The 21,637-nt window shown below is 37.1% G+C and overlaps 1 protein-coding gene across 6 annotated transcripts in view; it reads right to left on the bottom strand.

Annotated features, from left to right (window-relative positions):
- The window catches only part of LOC115888284 (6-phosphofructo-2-kinase/fructose-2,6-bisphosphatase), a 141,175-nt gene that overhangs the window by 7,359 nt on the left and 112,179 nt on the right, over positions 1 to 21,637 (bottom strand). For 5 of the 6 annotated variants that reach the window (XM_030907957.1, XM_030907955.1, XM_030907959.1 and 2 more), the window contains 3 exons: positions 14,920 to 15,045; positions 10,714 to 11,000; positions 6,909 to 7,175 (listed from right to left, as the gene is read on the bottom strand). In XM_030907957.1, the coding sequence (XP_030763817.1) occupies positions 6,909 to 7,175; positions 10,714 to 11,000; positions 14,920 to 15,045 (680 nt within the window). Of the gene's footprint in view, positions 1 to 6,908; positions 7,176 to 10,713; positions 11,001 to 14,919; positions 15,046 to 17,049; positions 17,296 to 21,637 lie in introns of those variants that run through there. The other variant, XM_030907960.1, reaches the window with a different exon arrangement.

Here is a 21,637-nt window from a genome sequence, read left to right as displayed (position 1 = left end):
TTGAAATCCGATTTTAATGTGACATACTCGATAAAAAGCCGAGCGAATTTTCTACATACTGTCAAGGTGTATTACTGGTTGCATAACTGCATACTGCTAAAAAATCGCAACGTGCATTGAGGAACCTGGCGCATTCGCCAGAAAGTAAAGAAAATTATAGAAAAATCTAGAAACAACCGCCAGGGGGTATATAAGGCCCGCGCTTTGACAGTTGGACAAGTTTAAAGTTTGAAGTTTGAAGTCAAAAGTCTGAAGATAGTCTGAAGTCTGAAGTTTGAAAATACCGCGAAATACCGTTAGAGTAATAGTAGTTGCATAAGTTGTGTTGTAAATAGTATAAGTTGTGTGTACAGAGTGAAACAAATAAATTCGTTAAGTATTTTATCGTGAGTTTAAATAGTGGACCCACGGAATCCGTAACAATTGGTGTCGGAAGTGCGATTCAAGAAGATTTTAAGAAGAAATTAAGTGGATTGGAAGATTTTTAGACCGGATTAGAGTATTTTTATGGTTGGTACAAGGGAACAAGCGAAGAAAATGGAGGAAGTAAGCAAACTATTAGGCGATTTTATGGAGAATATGAGAAGGGAGAAAGCAGAAGAACAAGAAAGACTACGTAAAGAAAAGGAAGAGGAAAAACTACGACGTCAACAAGAACAGGACCGGCTTGAGAACATTTTCGAAGATTTGAAAGTTCAACGACAACAAGAGAAACAAGAAGAACAGGACCGGCTTGAGAAAATACTGGGTAATTTGGAAATTCGTTTGAAGGAGCGACGTCAAAAAGAAAGACAAGAAGAACAGGACCGTATTCAGAAAATTTTAGAAAATCAAGGAATTAGACAAGAACGGTTGGAGAAAATTGTTGAAGATTTAGAAGTGCGTCGCCAGAAAGAAAAATTTGAAGATCAGGACCGTCTTAAGAAAACTTTGGAAAATCAGGAATTTCGACTACAGAAGAATTTTGAAGACCTGGAAAAACGGCAGGAAAATCAACTTCAAGAAACCGTAGAAGATCTTGAGGAACGCCTTCAGCAGAAGATAGAAAGATTAGAGATGGACCTACAGAAGACCAAGGTACAAGTAAAGACACCTGGCGTTCAAGGAACAGCGAACCTTAAGGCCCCGACCTACGATGGACAAACGACATGGACAATGTACCACCGTCAGTTTGAAGCAGCCGCCGCTGCCAACGGATGGACTGACCAGGAGAAAGCAGCGGCACTTGTCATCGCGCTGCGTGGCCCTGCCCTGGAACTGTTGCAAACTATTCCTGCAGCCCAACAGCAGGAATACCAAACTTTGGTCGCTGCACTGGACAGAAGATATGGCGACCAACATCGACGCCAACTTTACCAGGCCCAGATCAAGACACGCCTGCAGAGGTCCGGAGAGAGTCTGCAGGAATTTGAAGCAGACTTACGTCGGCTGGTACACCTGGCATATCCAGAAGCACCGGAAGGATTTAGGGAGGAACTGGCTGCTCAGTGCTTTATCAGCGGACTGAGGGACAACGAATTGCAGAGGGCGCTGCAAATATCCCGATTTTCTACCAGCAGCGAAGCACTGGTCAGGGCGCTGGAAATCGAAGCTGCTTTTAGCGCCATCCCTAGACCGAAGATAAGATCGGTAACGGTAGAGGAACAGCCCGAGAGTACCCACAGAAGTTTGGAGGAGATGTGTAGAAAATTCGACAAACTATGTGAGCTACTAATAAACAAGGGAGTCAACAACACCCAGACAGAGAACCAAAGAAGATTCCAGGATATGAGGGTGCTATGGATGCGGCAGGAATGGCCACATCAAACGGGATTGTCGCATCCAAATGCGATTCCATTCACCATCCAGAGAACATCGGCACATCGGAAGATCCCAGGACTTAAGTTGCTATAGATGTGGCAGGAATGGCCACATCAAACGGGATTGCCGCGTCCAAATGCGATTCCGTTTACCATCGAGAGAACATAGGCACCAGGAAATCAACACTGTTAGGATGTTTTCCGTTAGGAGTCTAGGAAAAACCGCTGAAAGTTTGGTGATCAACGGGAAGATCAATGGTAGAAGAATTCGAATGACTGTGGACACAGGCGCTATGGTATCGTTGGTGCGGACTAACTCAGTGCAAGGATTGAAGATGATGCCTCTTAGAAGAAGAGTGTATTTACGTACAGTTACGGGGGAAATGGCCGTTGTACGGGGAGAGGCTTTGTGTACCGGATTTTATCATGGGTATGGATGTGATCAGTCAACATGGTTTTTCGTTTGATCACCATAGAAACATCCTGAAAATCGGAAATGAGGAATTTTCTGTATCTAAAGAGAAGAGACCAGGAAATATGGAAGAAAGATCATCGAAAATTGTGATGATACCTGGTGATACCAAGAAGACTGTGTTCGGGAAACTAGAGAAAACCGTTGGGTGCCGTGTAGGACGGGTACAAATTATCGACAACGAGCCAGATCGACGACGAGCTACTTTGGGCAAGAAAATGAAACATCGCGAAAGCACTATCAGAGTAAGGAATTTTAAACTGAGAACTGACGAACAATGGACGACGATACAGTTGAGGAAAGATCAAATGGAAGATCCAGACATCGGAGCAATACTACGGCTCAAGGAAGGTAACGGCGAGAGACCACCGTGGCAGGATATTGCGGACAGAGGGCTCGTTTTCAAAGCTCTCTGGGCTCAGTGGAATTCACTGGTGATTGAGAATGGATTGATAAAGCGCACGTGGGAAAGTGCGGATGGCAGGACAGTAACAACTCAGTTACTGGTACCAAGGAAGAAAGTCACCCAGGTATTGGAAGAAATTCACGGTGGTAAAACTGGAGCCCATCTTGGAGTAAACAAGACCTTGAGTAAGCTGAGAGACCGTTTTTACTGGGTGGATTATTGCGAAGATGTTAAGAAATGGTGTCAACGTTGTAAGATTTGCGCAGCTAGACAAAGACCAAGTACTCGATCTGGGGAAGAAATGGAACAGGATAGCGTTGGACTGTCGTTCGAAAGAATCGCTAGGAAGGAAAGATTATTGGACATTCATAAGGCCGTTAGAAGTAAGATTGCGCTAGCCAGTGACCGGATGAAAGCTCATTACGACCTCAGAGCTAATTCTACGGGATTTCAACAGGACGATAGGGTATGGTTGTATAACCCACAGCGCAAGAAAGGAAGGTCCCCAAAGTTAACTCCAGCATGGGAAGGTCCTTATACAGTCATCAAGAGGATAAATGATGTTGTGTACCGGATTCAACGCAGCCCTAGAAGTAAGATGAAAGTAGTTCATCTGGATCGATTGAAGAGATACCAGACAGGAAACCTTGATCGGGACGATCAAATTTGAGAAGGGGGCAATGTCAAGGTGTATTACTGGTTGCATAACTGCGTACTGCTAAAAAATCGCAACGTGCATTGAGGAACCTGGCGCATTCGCCAGAAAGTAAAGAAAATTATAGAAAAATCTAGAAACAACCGCCAGGGGGTATATAAGGCCCGCGCTTTGACAGTTGGACAAGTTTAAAGTTTGAAGTTTGAAGTCAAAAGTCTGAAGATAGTCTGAAGTCTGAAGTTTGAAAATACCGCGAAATACCGTTAGAGTAATAGTAGTTGCATAAGTTGTGTTGTAAATAGTATAAGTTGTGTGTACAGAGTGAAACAAATAAATTCGTTAAGTATTTTATCGTGAGTTTAAATAGTGGACCCACGGAATCCGTAACAATACATTGCAGGTAGCAAATTTATACGACGCCCTATATACCGGGTGCGTCTCAAAAGTGGCTCACCCCTATTACTTTTTTATTTTTTTAAATAAAAAAAATGAGATTTGGTGTGTTAGTATATACACACATAAATTAGAATGGATTGACGTATTCAATTGTTTTCTGTCACTTCCTGTTTCACCGAAAATGACTACAATTTTTTATTTTTAAATGGTACTCTCGGTATTTTTTTTACATTATTCGATAGAAAATGACATTCTAAATAGAATGAAGTATCATATGTCAACTTTTGACATATTCGCTTAAAAACAAATTTTATTTTAAATTTCAATCTAGAGTGCCATGGCTGTGTTAAAAACACTAATTTTTAATCAAGGAGCCTCGGAAAAATAGATTTGATCGTCTAATGTTTTTAGTGTCTTGCCGTGGCCGGTTAAAAGATGCCCAAATCGTATTTTTGATCATATCTCAATTTTTTTCAAATGGAACGAGGGTGACTCATTAGTATATTTCGAAAAAGAATTTTTTTAGGAATAATTTGATACCACACACTTGGTACTTCGAGTCAAATTGTCGTTACGAACCGCATGTTACAATTTTAAATAAACCATATGCGAAAATGTCAAAAGTTGACATGTGATATGTCATTCTATTCAGGGTGTCATTTTCTACCGAATAAAGTAAAAAAATATCGAGAGTGCGATTTAAAAATCAAAAGTTGCAGAAATTGAAAAACAGTTGAATAATATGTCAATCAATCCTAATTTATGTCCTAATAGTAATCCTAATTTATATACTAACGTACCAAATCTCGTTGTTTTATCTGAAAAAATAAAAAAGTTATAGGGGGTGAGCCACTTTTGAGACGCACCCGGTATATTTATCCTTTGCGTATCTGAGGGACAAAATTTTACGACCTACATCGACAATGCTTCGAAATAAACTAAATCAGGCATCAGGCGATCAAGCGAATCGCTCACCGCTTACTACTTGCCGTTCATTACCGAAAGGTGCCCTGCGCATGCAGCTTACTGCTTGGCGCCTGGCCTTCGAGCACTTACAAGCGACGGACAAAAAGCGTATTTTTAAATACGAGCGATATTTCGCTCGAGTGATCACTCGGTTATTGCAATCGCTTGATACTCGAGTACTCGATTATTGAAATTAATCGGTTTTCCCATCACTATTCACAATAACTACTAGGAAAAAGGAAAATAAAACTACTGGGTCAAGGGTCTACATAGGAATGCTATCAAATACTCATGGAGGTCTCTGATAGGAATAAGATCATTTTGGACCAAACAAAGGATCCATATAATGTAGTGGGAAGAAAACAGCTGACAGCTTAATTAAGATCAATACGAATAATAAGCAGTTTAAATATTGGTCCAATGAGACTTAAGCGGTTCAGTCCTTTTATGCTGTCCTATTTAAACAGCCGATACAGCTGTCCTATTTAAACAGCAGATATTTAAAATCTACTCTACATATTAAAACCAAACCTATCAACATAAAACGAGATGTAATTAACGAATTATCATCGTAACAACAGCTACTTTAGAAACGCCGTATAGATTTACTTATTTCAATAAGATTAATAAAAAAAATCCTTTGCCTCGGGTACAGATACCGCCACGTTTTGGTAATAGCTGAAAACGAAACAAAATTGAATGAGGCAACAGGAAACGCCAAAAAAATCCCCCACGCCCTCCTCACGATTAGTAGGAGGTAATAAATCGAAAGTAGGTCGAGGCAAACCAAAGTGGGTCAAGACAATTGGAAATAAATCGAAATGCGACAAAGTTGAGCGAGGAAATGCGACCTTGACCTGTTTCGAAGAGTTCTCCGCATAGTGTAGAGGCTGTTTTACAGTGGCAAAATACCCATAGGACTTTTTTGAAGATATGAACATTAGTGTTCGACCGATAGGCTTTTTTGGCCGATACCGATAATCGGCCGATAACGATATGTTTCAGGCCGATACGATATAGGTATATCGGCCTATCGGCGTATTTTTTTAAGTTTTGGTTCAGCTCAAGTTCTTCCGCCTTATACATATATACCTATACATAGGTATATGCAAGACTGCAAAAGTCAGCAGTCTTCAGCTCATGATTTGTTTTGGGAAACATATGAAGAATTTTTTGTGGAAGCATCATCAAGAGGGGAATCAAATTTGAAATCTGTATCTGAATCTGAAAGGTTTAAAATGGAAATAACTGAATACAACAATTTACCTGTAGTCAAAAACAACGAATCCACTCTTATGGTGGAAAGAAAAACAAGATGTTCTACCTTTATTATTTTCTCAAGGAGTTATTTATTTAAGAACTCCAGCAAGCAGTGTTTTAGTGAACAAATGTTTTCGGAGGCAGGTACTGTAAACTCAGCAAAAAGAAATAGACTAAAATCAGATACATCTGAGTCTTTGATATTTCTTCATAGCAATTTAAAAAAATTGGATTATTCTTATTAGTTAATATTAACTAATTTTTAAGGAGTCTTGTTTTTATTTAGTATTTTATTTATTCGTTACTGTTTATCTTTTTGTCTTATTTTAAGGAAATCGTCCGGTTTGTGTTCCTATACTAAAGCTTTTTTTAGACAGATTTAAGGGAATTTGTTTTTTTTCAAATCTTTTGTTTTAGTTTATTTTTCTGTTTATTATTTTAAAGAATCCGTTTCAGTTTGTGTTCATAAATTGCTGTCCTCCATTCACGCAGTTGTGCAGCTCTGAACTGTTCAAAAACGCGATACTCTCACTCCATTCAATTGAGTCATAAAGTTCAGAACTGTTCCGCGCCATATTAAGGCACCAGGCTATTGCGCACAGCTCCTTTCAGAACCGTTCTCGAGTAGCCCAGGGCGTAAAGCACTGGAACTTGAAGTTCGCGAATGGAGGACAGCATATGTTTAATAAAGCTGTTCCTAAAAAAATCAAGTTCTGTTAATTTTTTTTATTCCTTTTTCGTGAATAATCAATAAAATAAAATATCGGCCGATATACATTTGTTTATCGACCGATACCGATAATCGGCATGTTGGCCGATATAGCCGATATTTTCATATCGGCATCGGTATCGGTCGATCACTAATGAACATACAGATAAATCAAAGAATTGAAAGTAAAAAATTAAACAACAGAAATACTCTATACGTCTTCAATTACAAAAAGAACTACTTACCCTGGATAAATAGATGGTCCTAGGGGTGATGTGAATGTTCATAAGATAATATACTATTCTCGCTTGTACGTGCCCTTCGTGTTTGTGTACTACAACCTTTTCACCTGTATTATAGATCTTCATGAATGATACTTCTTTTTCCTGTTCCTCGTCCAATGGTGAATATTTCTCTTGGTAATGTTGGATTCTCTTAAGAAAATCATCCAAAACGGCTTCTTTGTTCATGTTAGTGTAGTCAGGACTACTGATTTTCACCTCCATTATATTCTGTAAAATATGCATTAATTATAAGTTTAAATTAATTGTTGATTTCTAAAGATAATTTTCTTATGTCAGAATTGTAAAGAATTTAAAAAATACAATACTTTGAAATATACAGAGTGTTTTAAAAAACCATGTGTCATCTCTCGTGGAGAGATTTCTCACAAAAAATAGGATTTATTTTTTATATCAACATAGGTCCGATTCTGCTTTGCTTGATTATCATCACTTTGTTCAGCTTCGTTACTACAAAGAGTTAAAGCAGTGGCTTCCAAATTGAGGCGCGCCCCCTGGTGGGAGCGAAGTAGGACTAAGTATCAGTAGGAATTATACTATTACAACACTACCTCTGATCCCTATGTAAAATAGACAAAAATACACGATCTACCTATAATTTACTCGAAATAAATCGAATATCGAATAACAAAAGTATGTATTACTATTGGGCTGGATGTATACCATGAAAGTAAGACCCATGATTACCTATGGAGCAGTTGCTTAGTACACAAAACTAGAGCAACATACAGCAAGGCAAAAACTGTACAAAGTGCAGAGCCTGGCATGCATCTGCATTACAGGTGCAATGAGAACATGCCCAAAAACAGCAATGGAGGTCATCCTAGACCTAACATCACTGCACATTGTTGTAGGTAGTTATGCCAATGCGACAATGATTAGAATGGTTATTGACGGAAACAGTACTGGGAAACATTTCAGTTCAAGGTCTTGGAACACCCTCAAAAGGGAAAATTCACTTCTCCAACTCCCAGTGGATGAGATACCAAGAATGTACAACCTTGACAAACACCTCACTGTAGTATTGAGCAATAAAAAGCATTGGAGGAGAGAAATGTTTGAACAGCAGGTAAAAGACCGTACCATAACGTGGTATACTGATGCTTCCAAAACTAAAGCATTAACAGGAATACGAGTATTTGGACCAAAAACTAAATACTCCGAACCAATGGGAACCTACCCCAGCATCGTTCAGACAGAAATTTACAATATCGAAAAATGCATAAAACTTATCTTAGATAGGAACTTTTGCTAACAGGAAATAGCCATCTTATCCGATAGTCAAGCAGCACTAAAAGCGATCCAATCGGTAACCATCAATTCGAAATTGGTCAAAGAATGCTTAGAAAAGCTGAACAAATTAGACAAAGCAAATAAAGCCCTCCTATTCTGGGTGCCAGCTCCCCAAGGGATAGAAGGCAACGAAAAAGCAAACGATCTAGCTAGAAAAGGAGCGAACACTCCAGTAACTGGACCAGAACCGTCTGCATTTACGACCCAGTGAAAAATCAAATATTTTCCTTGATTTAAGTAAGAACAATCTTCGGATTGTCACGGGGTTTTTAACAGGACACTGTCTCCCAACGAACACCTCAGTAGATTGAAGCTAAGAAGTGTAACTACTTCTTATTTTCAAAAAAGAGGCGCCATATAAAACAAGCTTGGGAACCAATGCATTGGGTTAAAGTCTTCAATTCAATAGGTGTTTTATTTGTTGGATCTCTAGGTCAAAATAAAACTGACCTTTATTATTTAGTCCTCAGGATTACAATTAATTAAAAACTTTTGTCACATTCCCTAAATAAGGGATTTAAATAAGCCTAGTCCTGACGAAAGCAATATATATATTTTTGTCGAGACATCGTTGATCAGTAACATGTGCGCCACTGACTTTTTTCGCTTGTTAGCAAAATTGTGTAGGCTGTTTATTCTGATCAAAACTTATATTTGTGTTGGGTTGGTAATACAGGCCCAACAAATAAAAACAAATTTAACTATTTTGGAGTCAATAAAACAACGAAACGTCGCACATTGGTTCAGATTCAAAAAAATCGACGCATAGGGATCAAGAAAAAAAATTCGAAAATTTCAACAATGATATTATTTTCAACAGATGATGGGTCCATTTATTCAAATTTATCACGATCCACTTTTTAATCGTAATAAAAAAGCGTACAGGAACGTTGTTTTCGTTAGATTTTGTAAGTTAAATATATCAGTTATTTGCTGATAATGGTTTAGTGTTGCTAATATATTTTGGTTCTTAGTTCAGAGACTTGGAAATAAATTAAATTATAATGGATTTTGAAGACCAAGGTAAGTACTTTTTAAGAGAATTTTATTAACTCAAATATTTTTTTATGAAGCTAGTAGTTACCACAAACATAACAGAGCGTTTTTTTTTGAAAAAAATTAAACTTTGAAATTGCGTATCTTTAGAACTCCGCAGATCTCCGCTTCTGTATTTTATAATTTTTAAACGGTATTATACCAAGTTTCATTTACCACAAGTATCTTACCCCAAGAGACCCCGAGGTAGATGATATATAAATTAGAATTTTAAATTAACCAGTAGTCTGATTTTTGTTCCATGGATAATTTTTTAAATTATTATACTAATATTTTTTGAGTAACTCTGGAGTGGTAAAAGTGTAACTATAGAGACTCACATGTTCCTCCCGTACTCTATTCCTTTTATTTTTAGGAACAATAAGCCGCAGATCAATATGTGAGAGGTTTTTGAAAATGGGTTTTAATAATAGGTCAGAAGCGGATATTATTGATGAAATTATTTCATTTTTGTGTGATAATAATATTCCTAACATATTATCAAAAAAAAGCAAATTGAAAATTTTGTTTATAAATGGTCAGAAAAGTGGAGGAAATGTAATTATACTTGGAGCAGTTTTATTTCCAACAGTTGTCTTTGGCTGAATAAAAATTTACTTCAAATGGAAGAGAATCAATCTTTTGATGACCCTGGCCCTTCAAGAAGATTTTTTTTTCAGAATTGTCCAAGTCCCAAAAAAATAAAGAGACCAAGGAATTAATTTATAATATCTTACAGAAAAAAACCTGTTTTTTTATCTACATAATGCTGCAAATATTGCACTATTGCTTTTAATTAATGGCAAAGATTAAAAATCAATTTATTTCTAGAAATTAGAGATTCTTACACCTCGGAAGTTCTGGCATATGCTACAGTTTCTAATTTAAGGAAGGAACATAACAATGAGACGGCAAAAGCAGTCCAACTAGGGTTTGAATTTCCAGAGAAAGTAGTCGCCACTAAAAATAGGTGAAGATTTACCCGCAGATGACATTCATATGGCAACAGAATATTATTGTCATCAGATAGTAAAGAAGAACTAGAAGTAAGTGGTGGTGAATCATGTCATGAAGAAAATGAGTTTGAAGACTCCATTTAACGCATATTGCAATTTATGTTTTTTTTCTTTAATTTAGACCAGATAACCTAATGGGTATTCTTTTTTTAACTAGGTTCGAAGCATTTTTCAAACCTTTTTAAAAACTATAATTTTTGAATAAAATTCATAGAAAATCCCCCCTTTTTAATATTTTTATACTAAACAAACATAGTCTGAAATATATTTTGTTTATTCCTTGGACTATCTTTGTCATGTTAATAAATCCGCCATTAAACCTAATAAGTCTAGAATTTGTAATAAAATTAAAAATATCCTATGCGCCACTTTTTGGCAATCTGAACCACTGTGCGTCGGTTTACCTGTTCAATAATTTGGGGATCATCGCAAATGGATTCGACATAAAACAACTTGAAGCCCATCTTGTTCACAACGTAATCCTGGATGACTCTCCTGCGCTCGGCCGTCGAATTGGTGGCGTCAAAAACGGCCACTTCGCCCCCGTTCTCCAACCATTGACACACGTCCTTCAAAGCTTCGACGGCGCACTGCGCCCTGATGGCCATCGCTTCCTGATTGTCCGGTCTGAAGAACTCGTGGTTTTGGTAGGCCGAGGTGGCGTGGCGTCTGTACTCTCCCAAGTTAAAAACTGCAAATAAAATCCAGTTTAAATGTTAGATGAATGAATCTAATAGTACAAATAGGTTAGTAGACTTTAGTATTATTATTTTTTGTTATTATGATATTATCAGTACATGATCTAGCCAATGTAACAAGAAAGCCTTTTTAAAGCAAACGAATGCAGGAATTTTTATTTTCCAATCTCAACGGATGAATATTTTTTTTACTGCTTGAATGAGCACAACGCAATAAAAAGTCTAGTCAAATTGTATTTTTAATGGGAAAATTTTGGGTTAGTTCTGACTTATTTTCTTTATGTCTTTTTGGGGCGCTGAACCCGAAAGTTCGCTAGCAAAAATTCATTACGGAACATTGAAAAAAATTGTCATTTTTTTGCTTAAAACTCCAAAAATATATATTTTTTTAGAAATAATCCTCCAATACAATATAGAAGCAGCGAAAATTCCCTACAAATTTATTTCTTTATATTTCTTTCCTTAGACAATCTGATTAGGCTCTAGCACTAGTTTTTTGTCTTTATAATTTATTTTTTTTTAATACGCAGAAAAAAAATCGTGGGTGTTTGGGAAGGCTTGAAAGGAAACAATGTTTTTGCGACGTTTCGCGACTTTATTGTCGCTTCTTCAGGCACCAAAACATATATTATATCCATATTATGCGTACAAACATTCATGACGATTCCAACCGCCAACACTAAACACATACAGACGAATCAAACAGAAACTTAACGGGTATTTTTTGGCCCGATATACACCGATGCTCGGTTTGTGTCGTACTCACACTCACGAAATTGTACGTACTCACACGCACTCAAACGAAACGTCGCAAAAACATTGTTTCCTTTCAAGCCTTCCCAACACCCACGATTTTTTTTTCTGCGTACTAACTACTGGGAACTAACAATAATCAGGATTTTATTTCTAATTTCTTTATAAAAAAATTATGTTGCAACAAAAAACCATTAACTTCAATTTATAATGTTGTTTAGAACCCTCCTGTCATCCTGCATTCATAACTGAGTTGACAGCCTCACTTTTGCACTCTCACTCGTTTAGACTTCTTTTTTCTCATTACTCAGAATACAAATATAAAAAAGTTCAAGTAATGGAAGGCTTAACGAATAGCCTAAGTACAGTACAAGCAATTAAAATAATTCAAATACAGAACATTAGAATGAATCAAACAGACTGAGCTGGCTGGAACATGTTCAGAGAAGCAAATGATTCAAGACTAATCAAAAAGGTCTGGGAAGAAGCCCCTAAGAACAAAAGACCACTTGGGCACCCAAAATTTCCGAAAAGTACTTCAAACTTTAGGGGTCATTAACTGGGAAGAGACAACTCAAGACCGCAACAAGTAGAGAATTGTTGAGACGGGTTTGTAGAGCCATGGATGGTATGGAAATCTTATATCACAGCAAAGTAAGCAATATAGATCAGAAACCAGGAGCATAACACATACATTAGGCATTAAAAATGATAGGCTCGAAGAGCCCCATCTTTTCGTGCTATTTTGGCAACGTTTCGTGCACTACGAAACCCCATCAACAATGAATCAAATCAAAAAATCGTCCGATTTAAATAAAATTTGGTATGTCGACAGACTGCACCAAGGCCAACTTTATCGTGTATGACATGTGTCACTGTGACAGTTAGTTTTGACGTAAGAGACGTCAAAAGCTGATGTCGTCCGATCGCCACCAAATTTGGTGGGTAGGCTATGTGAGCACAGTGGGGTATTTGACACAGATAGTTGATCGAAATTTTTTTATGTAGGCCTTATATAAATTATTGCTATTTTCAATTAAAGAGGAAATAATATGAACAAAATAAAGGATAATTCGTCGATTCTAAAAAAAGGAAGAAAAATCACTGTTCCAGTGTTTCCACGGTCAATGCCACTAATGCCAGTAATAATATCGCAACTAATACTACTAATGCTACGACCGAGGGGTGTCTCACTAGGGTAAAAAATGTACACGTATTGCCAAAATGTCATTTTATACAAGACTGCCAGTGACTGCCGACGACTGCCAGCGACTGCCAGTGACTGCCGACGACTGCCAGTGACTGCCGACGACTGCCAGCGACTGCCAGTGACTGCCGACGACTGCCGAGCGACTGCCTATGACTGCCATGTAATTATAGGCGACTGCCGAAAGACTGCCAAAGACTGCCAGCGACTGCCAAGAAAATGTACATGTAATTCCAACAGTGAGACACCCCTCGGCTACGACTTATCCGCGAGCAATGTCCATACCACTAAAGTCGCTACTAATGCCAAATTGTGCTATACTGCTAATGGAACTAATGCGATCGCTTTGTACACAACAATGCCATCGTGGTTTACACCTCGCATTAGTACTCGTATATCACTGATTGGCAAATTAGAGGAAACCAAGAATCTTTTTGTCATTTTATCAGCAAAGTCGCAAAAAGTCGCAGTATTTTATTTTACTGTATGGAAGCCCAATGTTTACTAAGTAAAACGTATATAGACAATATTCTGAATTCTTCGAAATGCGCAACTAAATCTCTAAGTATAATAAAAATGTCACAAATTTAATCAAATTTTCTGAACGCCTAACTTTTAGTTGCAAAAAAATCGTTAGTATAGAGAATATCAAAATAAATAATACGTTTTTGTAGAATACATACCTGCAGCTTGCTGAGCCATTTTCAATCAAAACAATAATATAAACGTAAAAAGAGCACAAGAACAACAACAATTTATAATTTTAAACATAAAATTTAGCCATTTACCTCTTATCTGTGAGAAGTAATAACTTTGACGTTTCGTTGAAACAAATGAATGCAACTAAACACACCCATAACAACGCCATTCATGGCAGACATGATTTAACTTATCATTTATCTTTTTTTGGGAAATCTTAAACACATTTGCTTTTTCGAATTTCGATCACCTTTTTCATGCTAATACCCCACCGTGCGACGGTACACAGGGTTCCACTCTGCAAAGTTGGATACGACGTTTCGTTTACATCTTCATGAGGGTGGGACTAAGGATTTGATATTGATGAAAAATGCGGGTCGACTTCGGCATAATTGGGGATGAGCTACAGGATGACGCCCTCGACGTTTCGAACCGATGCCTCTAAATAGACGAAATCATCAGGATTTTTCTTAATTAGACAGGGCAGACTTAGGCCAGACGGACAGACAGACAGAGGGAAGTAAGAAGTTTCACTTCAAATATACACATGCACATAGTGCACACACAATTTTTTTGGTAGTTTTCCAACTTTTAATGAAATAGTAACAGAATTGGCTTCCAAAACTAATTCGTTTAATAGTTTCTTCAGTAGTTTCACTAGTGTCCCATTTATTTCTGCGTTATATCCACCATCTACGATATTTTTATAGTTTGCTTTTGATACATCAGAATATTTCGTAACTCATATACTAATAATTGTAATCACACTTCTTAAACAACTGGTTTTAATTTTGTAGACCATTTTATCTCAACATCAACGATAGATACCCAGACCAACTGTATTTCAATTAGCCAAATGAAATGGGTAAACACAAGCACCGATTTCCATCTTTCCGTACACTGCATGAGTCAAACTGCTTCAGTGAAACTAAAAGGTGAGAATCTGCCTTTAGAATCCAAAAGTGGAAAATATACTACAGATGGATGGGAATAATGCTTGAGAAACTCATTACTAGAACCTCCTATAATGTACTATACTACCCGGGTATTCACCATTTCACTAAATTTATTTTAGCAAATTTAATCTAACCTGTAGAATAATATACAAGGACACTGTAGTGCCAATGGAACAATAAATAATCCTTTACAACAATTAACTAATAATTATCAAATTGGTTTATAAAAAAGATCATAAAAAAATATTGACTAATAATAAACACACTTATAATAGAGTTATATAGTATGGTATTTACCTCTAGTATTTATTCCAATCCAATTCAGGTAACGTGACAGTTTCTTGGAAATATAAGTCTTCCCTCTGGCCGGTAATCCCACCATAGCGATGACATGTGGACTGTTGACATAATTAGCTCTTTCTCCTGAAAAAAAAATGAAAAAATATTGAAATATATATTTATTCTTTTCAATAAAATAAAATAGATTGAATTACCAAAGATATAAATAAAATAACAAAACAAATTCAAGTAAGTATAACATATTTTTAAAAATAATTAATAAAAAAATGAAAAGAAAGGTGTAGCTGTATTAGAGAAAACTACTAATATAATTTTAAATGATTAATAGACAAAAAAGAGTTAATAATTTGTTTTTCTTTTTTCTTGGTATTAGGTTTTTCCGTAAGCGTTAAGGCAATAAATATATTCAAAATAATAATTCTAATTCAAAGCACTAATTGTATTAAATATTACAACCAAACCACCACTACTGTTACAATACCACCAGACTGGTGTCAATAACTAATTCCAAAAACTTTTTTCTATAAACAAAATTACGAGAGTAATCCAAAATAACTATTATGCACAGATCAATTTCGAGTATATCAAAAAATAAATACATAGATATAATCTCCAAAAGCAATGATTAAGTGTTCTGCTAATAATAGAGTTCAATAACAGATTTCAGGGGATCATTACAATTGGTTATTCCCAGTACTGGGTCTGAACCAAGTAGGATCCGCGATGATCCTGGCCTAGCTAGTTCATCGGCTTTTTCGTTGCCCTGGATGCCGCTGTGGCCCGGCATTGGCATCCAGAATAATTTAATTCTGTTCCTTCGTGCCAGAGCTCCCAGTTGACCTAGGCATTCCCAGACAAGTCTCGACGATACCTTTGGGTTTATAAGCGCCCCAGTGCCGCCTGATTGTCTGAGCATATATTGATGAAAAAAATGGCAAAAATTTCTGCTTGGAATACGGTTGAGTATTTACCCAAGAAAAAGGATAAGCTTACCCTTGGTCTTTCCCCAAATACTCCAGCTCCTGTTCCTTCAGCGGTCTTTGACCCGTCTGTATACCAGGTTAAACCGTCCTGAAGGAATGTTGTATATGTCCAAATTCCTCGATCCATTTTATTCACTTCGTTTGTTGAAGTGATAAAGAGGGGTCATTTGGTCCGATCTCATTTGGAGTAGAGGTCCCCCTATAGAATCCCCCATCCTTAAGTGTCCTGTTTCTGTCCTATTCCACAATTTCCCAGAGACAACTCATTTTGGTGTCGATAGAATCTCATTCTTGCCTCTGCCTGGATCACTATGTGAAGAGGCGGAAGGTCCAGAAGCGCCTCCATTGATGCAGTGGGCGTTTTTTTCATCGCCCCTGTTATGCTCAGACAAGCAAGTCTTTGCACCTTGCTGAGGCTGAGCATTGTTGTTTGTTGCATTACCTTAGGCCACCATACCAAGGATGCCTATGTTACTCACTACCTCTTCTAAAACGGTTAATCACGTTTATCCTTTTCCAAATCTCCTTAGCGTTTTAGAGAAAATTAAAAAAAAAACATGAAAATATGGTTGAATTTTTGATGAAATCCTAAAAATCAGAAGGCGTTTCTATGGTAAAATAATTTCGATTTCATTCTTTGATAGATGGTTATCGTTAATTTTGATTAACGTGACATATTTTGCTGTTGTTAAACTCACATTTTCCGATAACTAATTTCACCCTTTCCGTAACATTGAACTAAACAAATTTTGTGCTTCTTTAACATTATAAAATAGCAAAAAATATGACGTTAATTAAAATTCTATAAATAACAATCTATCAAAGAATGATGACGAAATTATATTACCATATAAACGCGTTATGATTTCTAGGACTTCAATTTTCAACTATTATTTACTTTTAATTTTCTCTAAAACTGTATGGAAATTTGGAAAAGTATAAACGGGATTAAACTATTTGGGAACAAGCAAAATTTTTTATGAAGAATGCATTTTTCACAAAATGTCAATAATAAAAAAGTTTTTCCTTTTGCAAAGACAATCCGGGGATATCAATCCATAATTACGAATAACATTACAATTAAATACAAATAATATTACAAATAACTATACACATTAGAATTTCTTATATAATAATCATTTACCAATTCTAATGGAAACTGCTCTACTAAATTCAGGTTTTCGCCTCTTGCTCTTCATACTATTCTCCTTATCCTTTTCCAACATTTCAACCAAATTACGTTGTTTACTTTACTTCTAATTGCTGGTAAAACGCACCTCTCAGTTCAATCATCCAAAACACACAAGCACTTATTAAATCAGACCTGATAATTATGAACCGTGTAAATTCGTTATCGACCGCACCGAGTTTACTATTGCAATGCAACGCTTACTTTGGACTTTTATCGGTAGAAAAAATACAGATGTCACGTTGAAAAATTCTGTTTATGTCGAGATATATATGCGTTTGCTTTATACAAATACAATCAACGATTAGATATGTACAGGGGAATTCCAAAAGTTAGTGACATTAAAAACGAAAAAATAAAAAAATATTCGAATGAATTATTCATAGCTGTACGATCAAAAACATATAGTCACCCCCCAAAAAAATTAGGCTAATCTAATTCGAAGTACTACTTGTTTAGTTGATACAGATTATAGACAGGGTTAATTTTTCAGGTCAAAAATGATTTGTCAAAAAGCTGCCCATATAGCTCTTATAGACCCCCTATAGCTGAAAAATCTGAAAAGAATCTGCTAATGGAATCTAACTAGATGGAAAAGAAATACTGCTATCACAGGCAGACCAATATCTGGGAATAATCCTGGAGAGTAAACTCCTGCGGAATAGGCATATTAAGAACATTTCCAGCAAAGCCACAAAGCCTTTCATGATATGCAGAAGACAGGCGATAAATAATATTTTGCTGCGCCCCTAATGTTTTGCGCTGGATGTAAACCATGAGAGTAAGACCCACGATTACTTATAGAGCAGTTGCTTGGTACACAACACTAATTACTTACTTACTGCCATTACTAGCTGACGAGTATTTGACACGCGTCAGAAGATGATTACGCAAGGCGTTTTCATTCATGAGCTTCTCTGTGACTGAAAAGCCCAATGCGTGATGTTATCTCTCTTCCGCACTCCAGACATTCAAAAATCTCATTACTTTGTTGCCTCTTTAATTTTTGGTTGTCGTTGGTAACTGAGTTTACAATTCTCCTCCATTGCATTCTATTGTACGATGCTTCCTCCCACTGATGCTGCCTACTTATCCCCTTTAAGTTTTCATGGAAAATATCCTATCTTTTGAGTTGTCCACCCGGTTTCCTCTTACTGTCTACAAGCTTATCGTAAAGAAGAAATGTCAGTAGGTGTTTTTTTTTCACCCTGCATACGTTGCCAACCCATCTTAAGCGGGATTTAGTAATCATGGATTCAGCGCTCTCGCAGCTTGCTTTCTCAAGGACTGATACGTTTGAGACATGGTGGTACCATTTGATTCTTAACAGTTGTTTAAGGTGTCTTTTTCTTTAGCCTTTTTCTTTAGGTCCTAGAGAAAAAGGCTTACGACAGCTGCATTCTACCTGTGCTTACGTATGGCTTAGAGACTATGGCAATTACCCGAAAAACAGCAGAACAACTACGAGTAGCACAAAGAGCCATGGAAAGAATCATGTTGGGAGTCACCATTAGAGAAAAAATACGGAATACCCACATACGTCAAAAAATAAAAATTAATAGATGTCGTTAAAAGAGTGGCAAGTCTGAAGTGGCAATGGATAGGACATGTGACAAGACAGGATCCAGACCGATGGCCCCAAAAAGTAATCCTATGGAGACCTAGGGGAGCAACAAGAAGTGTGGGCCGACCAAAAAAGAGATGGGTCGATGACGTCAGGGCAGTGGCGGGAAGACAATGGATAAGATTGGCTAGAGATCGCGAAGCATGGAAAAACCTAGAAGAGGCCTATATCCAACACTGGATGGAACCAGGCTGAGAAAGAGAGAAAAAGTTTAAGGTGTCTCTGTTGCAACTTGTTTAATGCGCTCGTGTGCCGGCGGTACGGTCGGTACCCAGGTTTCACTTCCATATAACATGGTGGGAATTATTATTGCTCGGTACATTGCAAGTTTCGTTTGCTCAAGTCATGATTGTAGAAAACCCTGTCTTTTAATTTCCTGAATGCTTTTGAGGCGCTGCTAATTCTGTGCTGAATTTCAGAGTCGATATTGGCCTTTTCCGAAATCAAACTGCCGAGGTAATTGAAATCCGCTATACATATTCCAATAGTTCTCGGATTTTTATAGCACTGTTATGATTTTCCGGAAGAGTGCACATGATTTTAGTTTTATTGATGTTCAGCTTAAGGCCCAAAGTCTCGTATGCCCAGGTATATGTGTTCAGCATTTCCTGTAATTGCTGTAACGTTTTTGCAACTAGAGCGCAGTCATCATATTGAAGTTCAGGCATATTGAAGTTCTGTGATAAGTTGTGTACGTGTTGCCCATTGCCCTGATAAATTTTGTACATTTTTTGTTGTTTATAAATTTTGAGTCTCTTTATGTTGAACAGACCGTCGTCATACCTGTATCTAACACATATTCCTATCTCCTGCAGTTTGCTGTCCGCTATAATAGACCGCGCTGCCATGAATATGTTGAATAGGAGAGGAGCTAGGACACATCCCCGCCTAACTCCTGTATTTGTCAGGAAGGGATCGCTCAGTGATCCATGATGTGACATTCTCGAGTTGTGGTTAAGGACACACTAAGAAATTTGTTGGGTACTCCAAACTTTTGCATAATTGCCCAAAGGGCATCTCTGTTTACAGAGTCGAAGCCTTTCGTTAGGTTGATGAATGCAACATAAAGTTTACTTTGCTGTTCCTCTTGCTGTTCCTTCTGTAGTTGGCAGACGGAGAATATGGAATCAACGGTACCGAGGTTGGTGCGAAAACCCGTTTGCGATTCTGGGCGGATTTTTTCTATAATATATGTGGATGAAGGCTGTTTGACATAATTTTTGCGAGAACTTTTTCCTCGATGGTCAATAGTGATATTCCTCGGTAGTTTCCTATACCGGGTGCGTCTCAAAAGTGGCTCACCCCTATAACTTTTTTATTTTTCGGTTAAAAAAACGGGATTTGGTATGTTAGTATATGACATAAATTAGGAATGATTGACGTATTCAACTGTTTTCCATTACTTCCTGTTTCACGGGAAATGACTACAACTTTTGATATTTAAATGGCAGTAAAGAAATACCGACGATTTCTTTACTTTATTCGATAGAAAATAACACTCTGAATAGAATGACATATCATATGTCAACTTTTGACATTTTCGCATATGGTTTATTTGAAATTATAACTTGCGGTTCGTAACGAAAATTTGACTCGAAGTACCAAGTGTGTGGTACAAAATTATTCGTAAAAAAATGCTTTTTCCAAATATGCTAATGAGCCACCCTCGTTCCATTTGAAAAAATTGAGATATGATTAAAAATACGATTTGAGCATTTTCTAACTGGCCAGGACAAGACACTAAAAACATTAAACAATCAAATCTATTTTTCCAAGGCTCCTTGATTAAGAATTAGTGTTTGTAACATAACCATGGCACTCTAGATTGAATTTTAAAATTTAATTTTGTTTTAAGCGAGAATGTCAAAGTTGACATATGATTTGTCATTCTATTCAGAATGTCATTTTCTATCGAATAAAGTAAAAAAATACCGAGGGTGCCATTTAAAAATGAAAAGTTGTAGTCATTTTCGGTGAAACAGGAAGTGACCAAAAACAATTGAATACGTCAATCAATCCTAATTTATGTCATATACTAACATACCAAATCTCGTTTTTTTTACCTGAAAAAATAAAAAAGTTATAGGGGTGAGCCACTTTTGAGACGCACCCGGTAGTAGAAGACGCCCCCAAAATAGTAGAATCTGATGCACTTTTGACCCTTGCACACAACACTAAAGCAACGTAGAGCAAGGTAAAACCTTGGTAAAACCTGTGCAAAATGCAGAGACTGGCATACATCTGCATCACAGGAACCACGAGAACCTGCCCAATAGTAGCATTGGCAGCATTCTAGACCTAACACAATGCCTTTGGTAGATATTCCAATGCCAAAATGATTAGAATGGTCATTGGCCGATACAGTACAGGAAGAATTTTAAGCTCAGGAGATTGGAAGCTCAAAAGGAAAATTCCACTTCTCCAACTCCCAATAGATGACATACCAAGAACGTATAACTTTGAACACCGCTCCCTAACAAAAAAAAATTGGAAGAGAGAAACGTTTGCTCAGCAGTTAAAAGACCATACCATAACGTGGTATACTGATGTCCACAAAACCAAAGCAACAACAGGGATAGGAGTATTTAGGCAAAAACTAGATATTCAGAACCAAGTGCCAGTACACCAAGGGATAGGAGGTAATGAAAAAGCACAATCAAAGCGATCTAGCTAGAAAAGGGGCGAACACTCCACTACCTGGACCAGAACCGTTCTGCTTCCCAAGTGGAAACCAACTTGAAGCAGAACTCAAGAACAAATAGCAAAACTAAAATGAAAATTAATTCACGCATCAGACAAAAAGACGATCGATGAAACAAAACTGAACTGAAAAATACTCTATAATAAATTGGAGACAATGAGAATATAACAGAAGATCACAAATAAGCCGGGCAGATATCCTAAAAAACACGTGGTCTA

This window comes from Sitophilus oryzae, unplaced genomic scaffold, assembly GCF_002938485.1.
Source record: "Sitophilus oryzae breed Bouriz unplaced genomic scaffold, Soryzae_2.0 scaffold_693_pilon_pilon, whole genome shotgun sequence".
NCBI lineage: Eukaryota > Metazoa > Arthropoda > Insecta > Coleoptera > Curculionidae > Sitophilus > Sitophilus oryzae.
The sequence above is the reverse complement of the archived record's forward strand: the minus strand, read 5'-3'. Positions and strand labels throughout refer to the sequence as shown.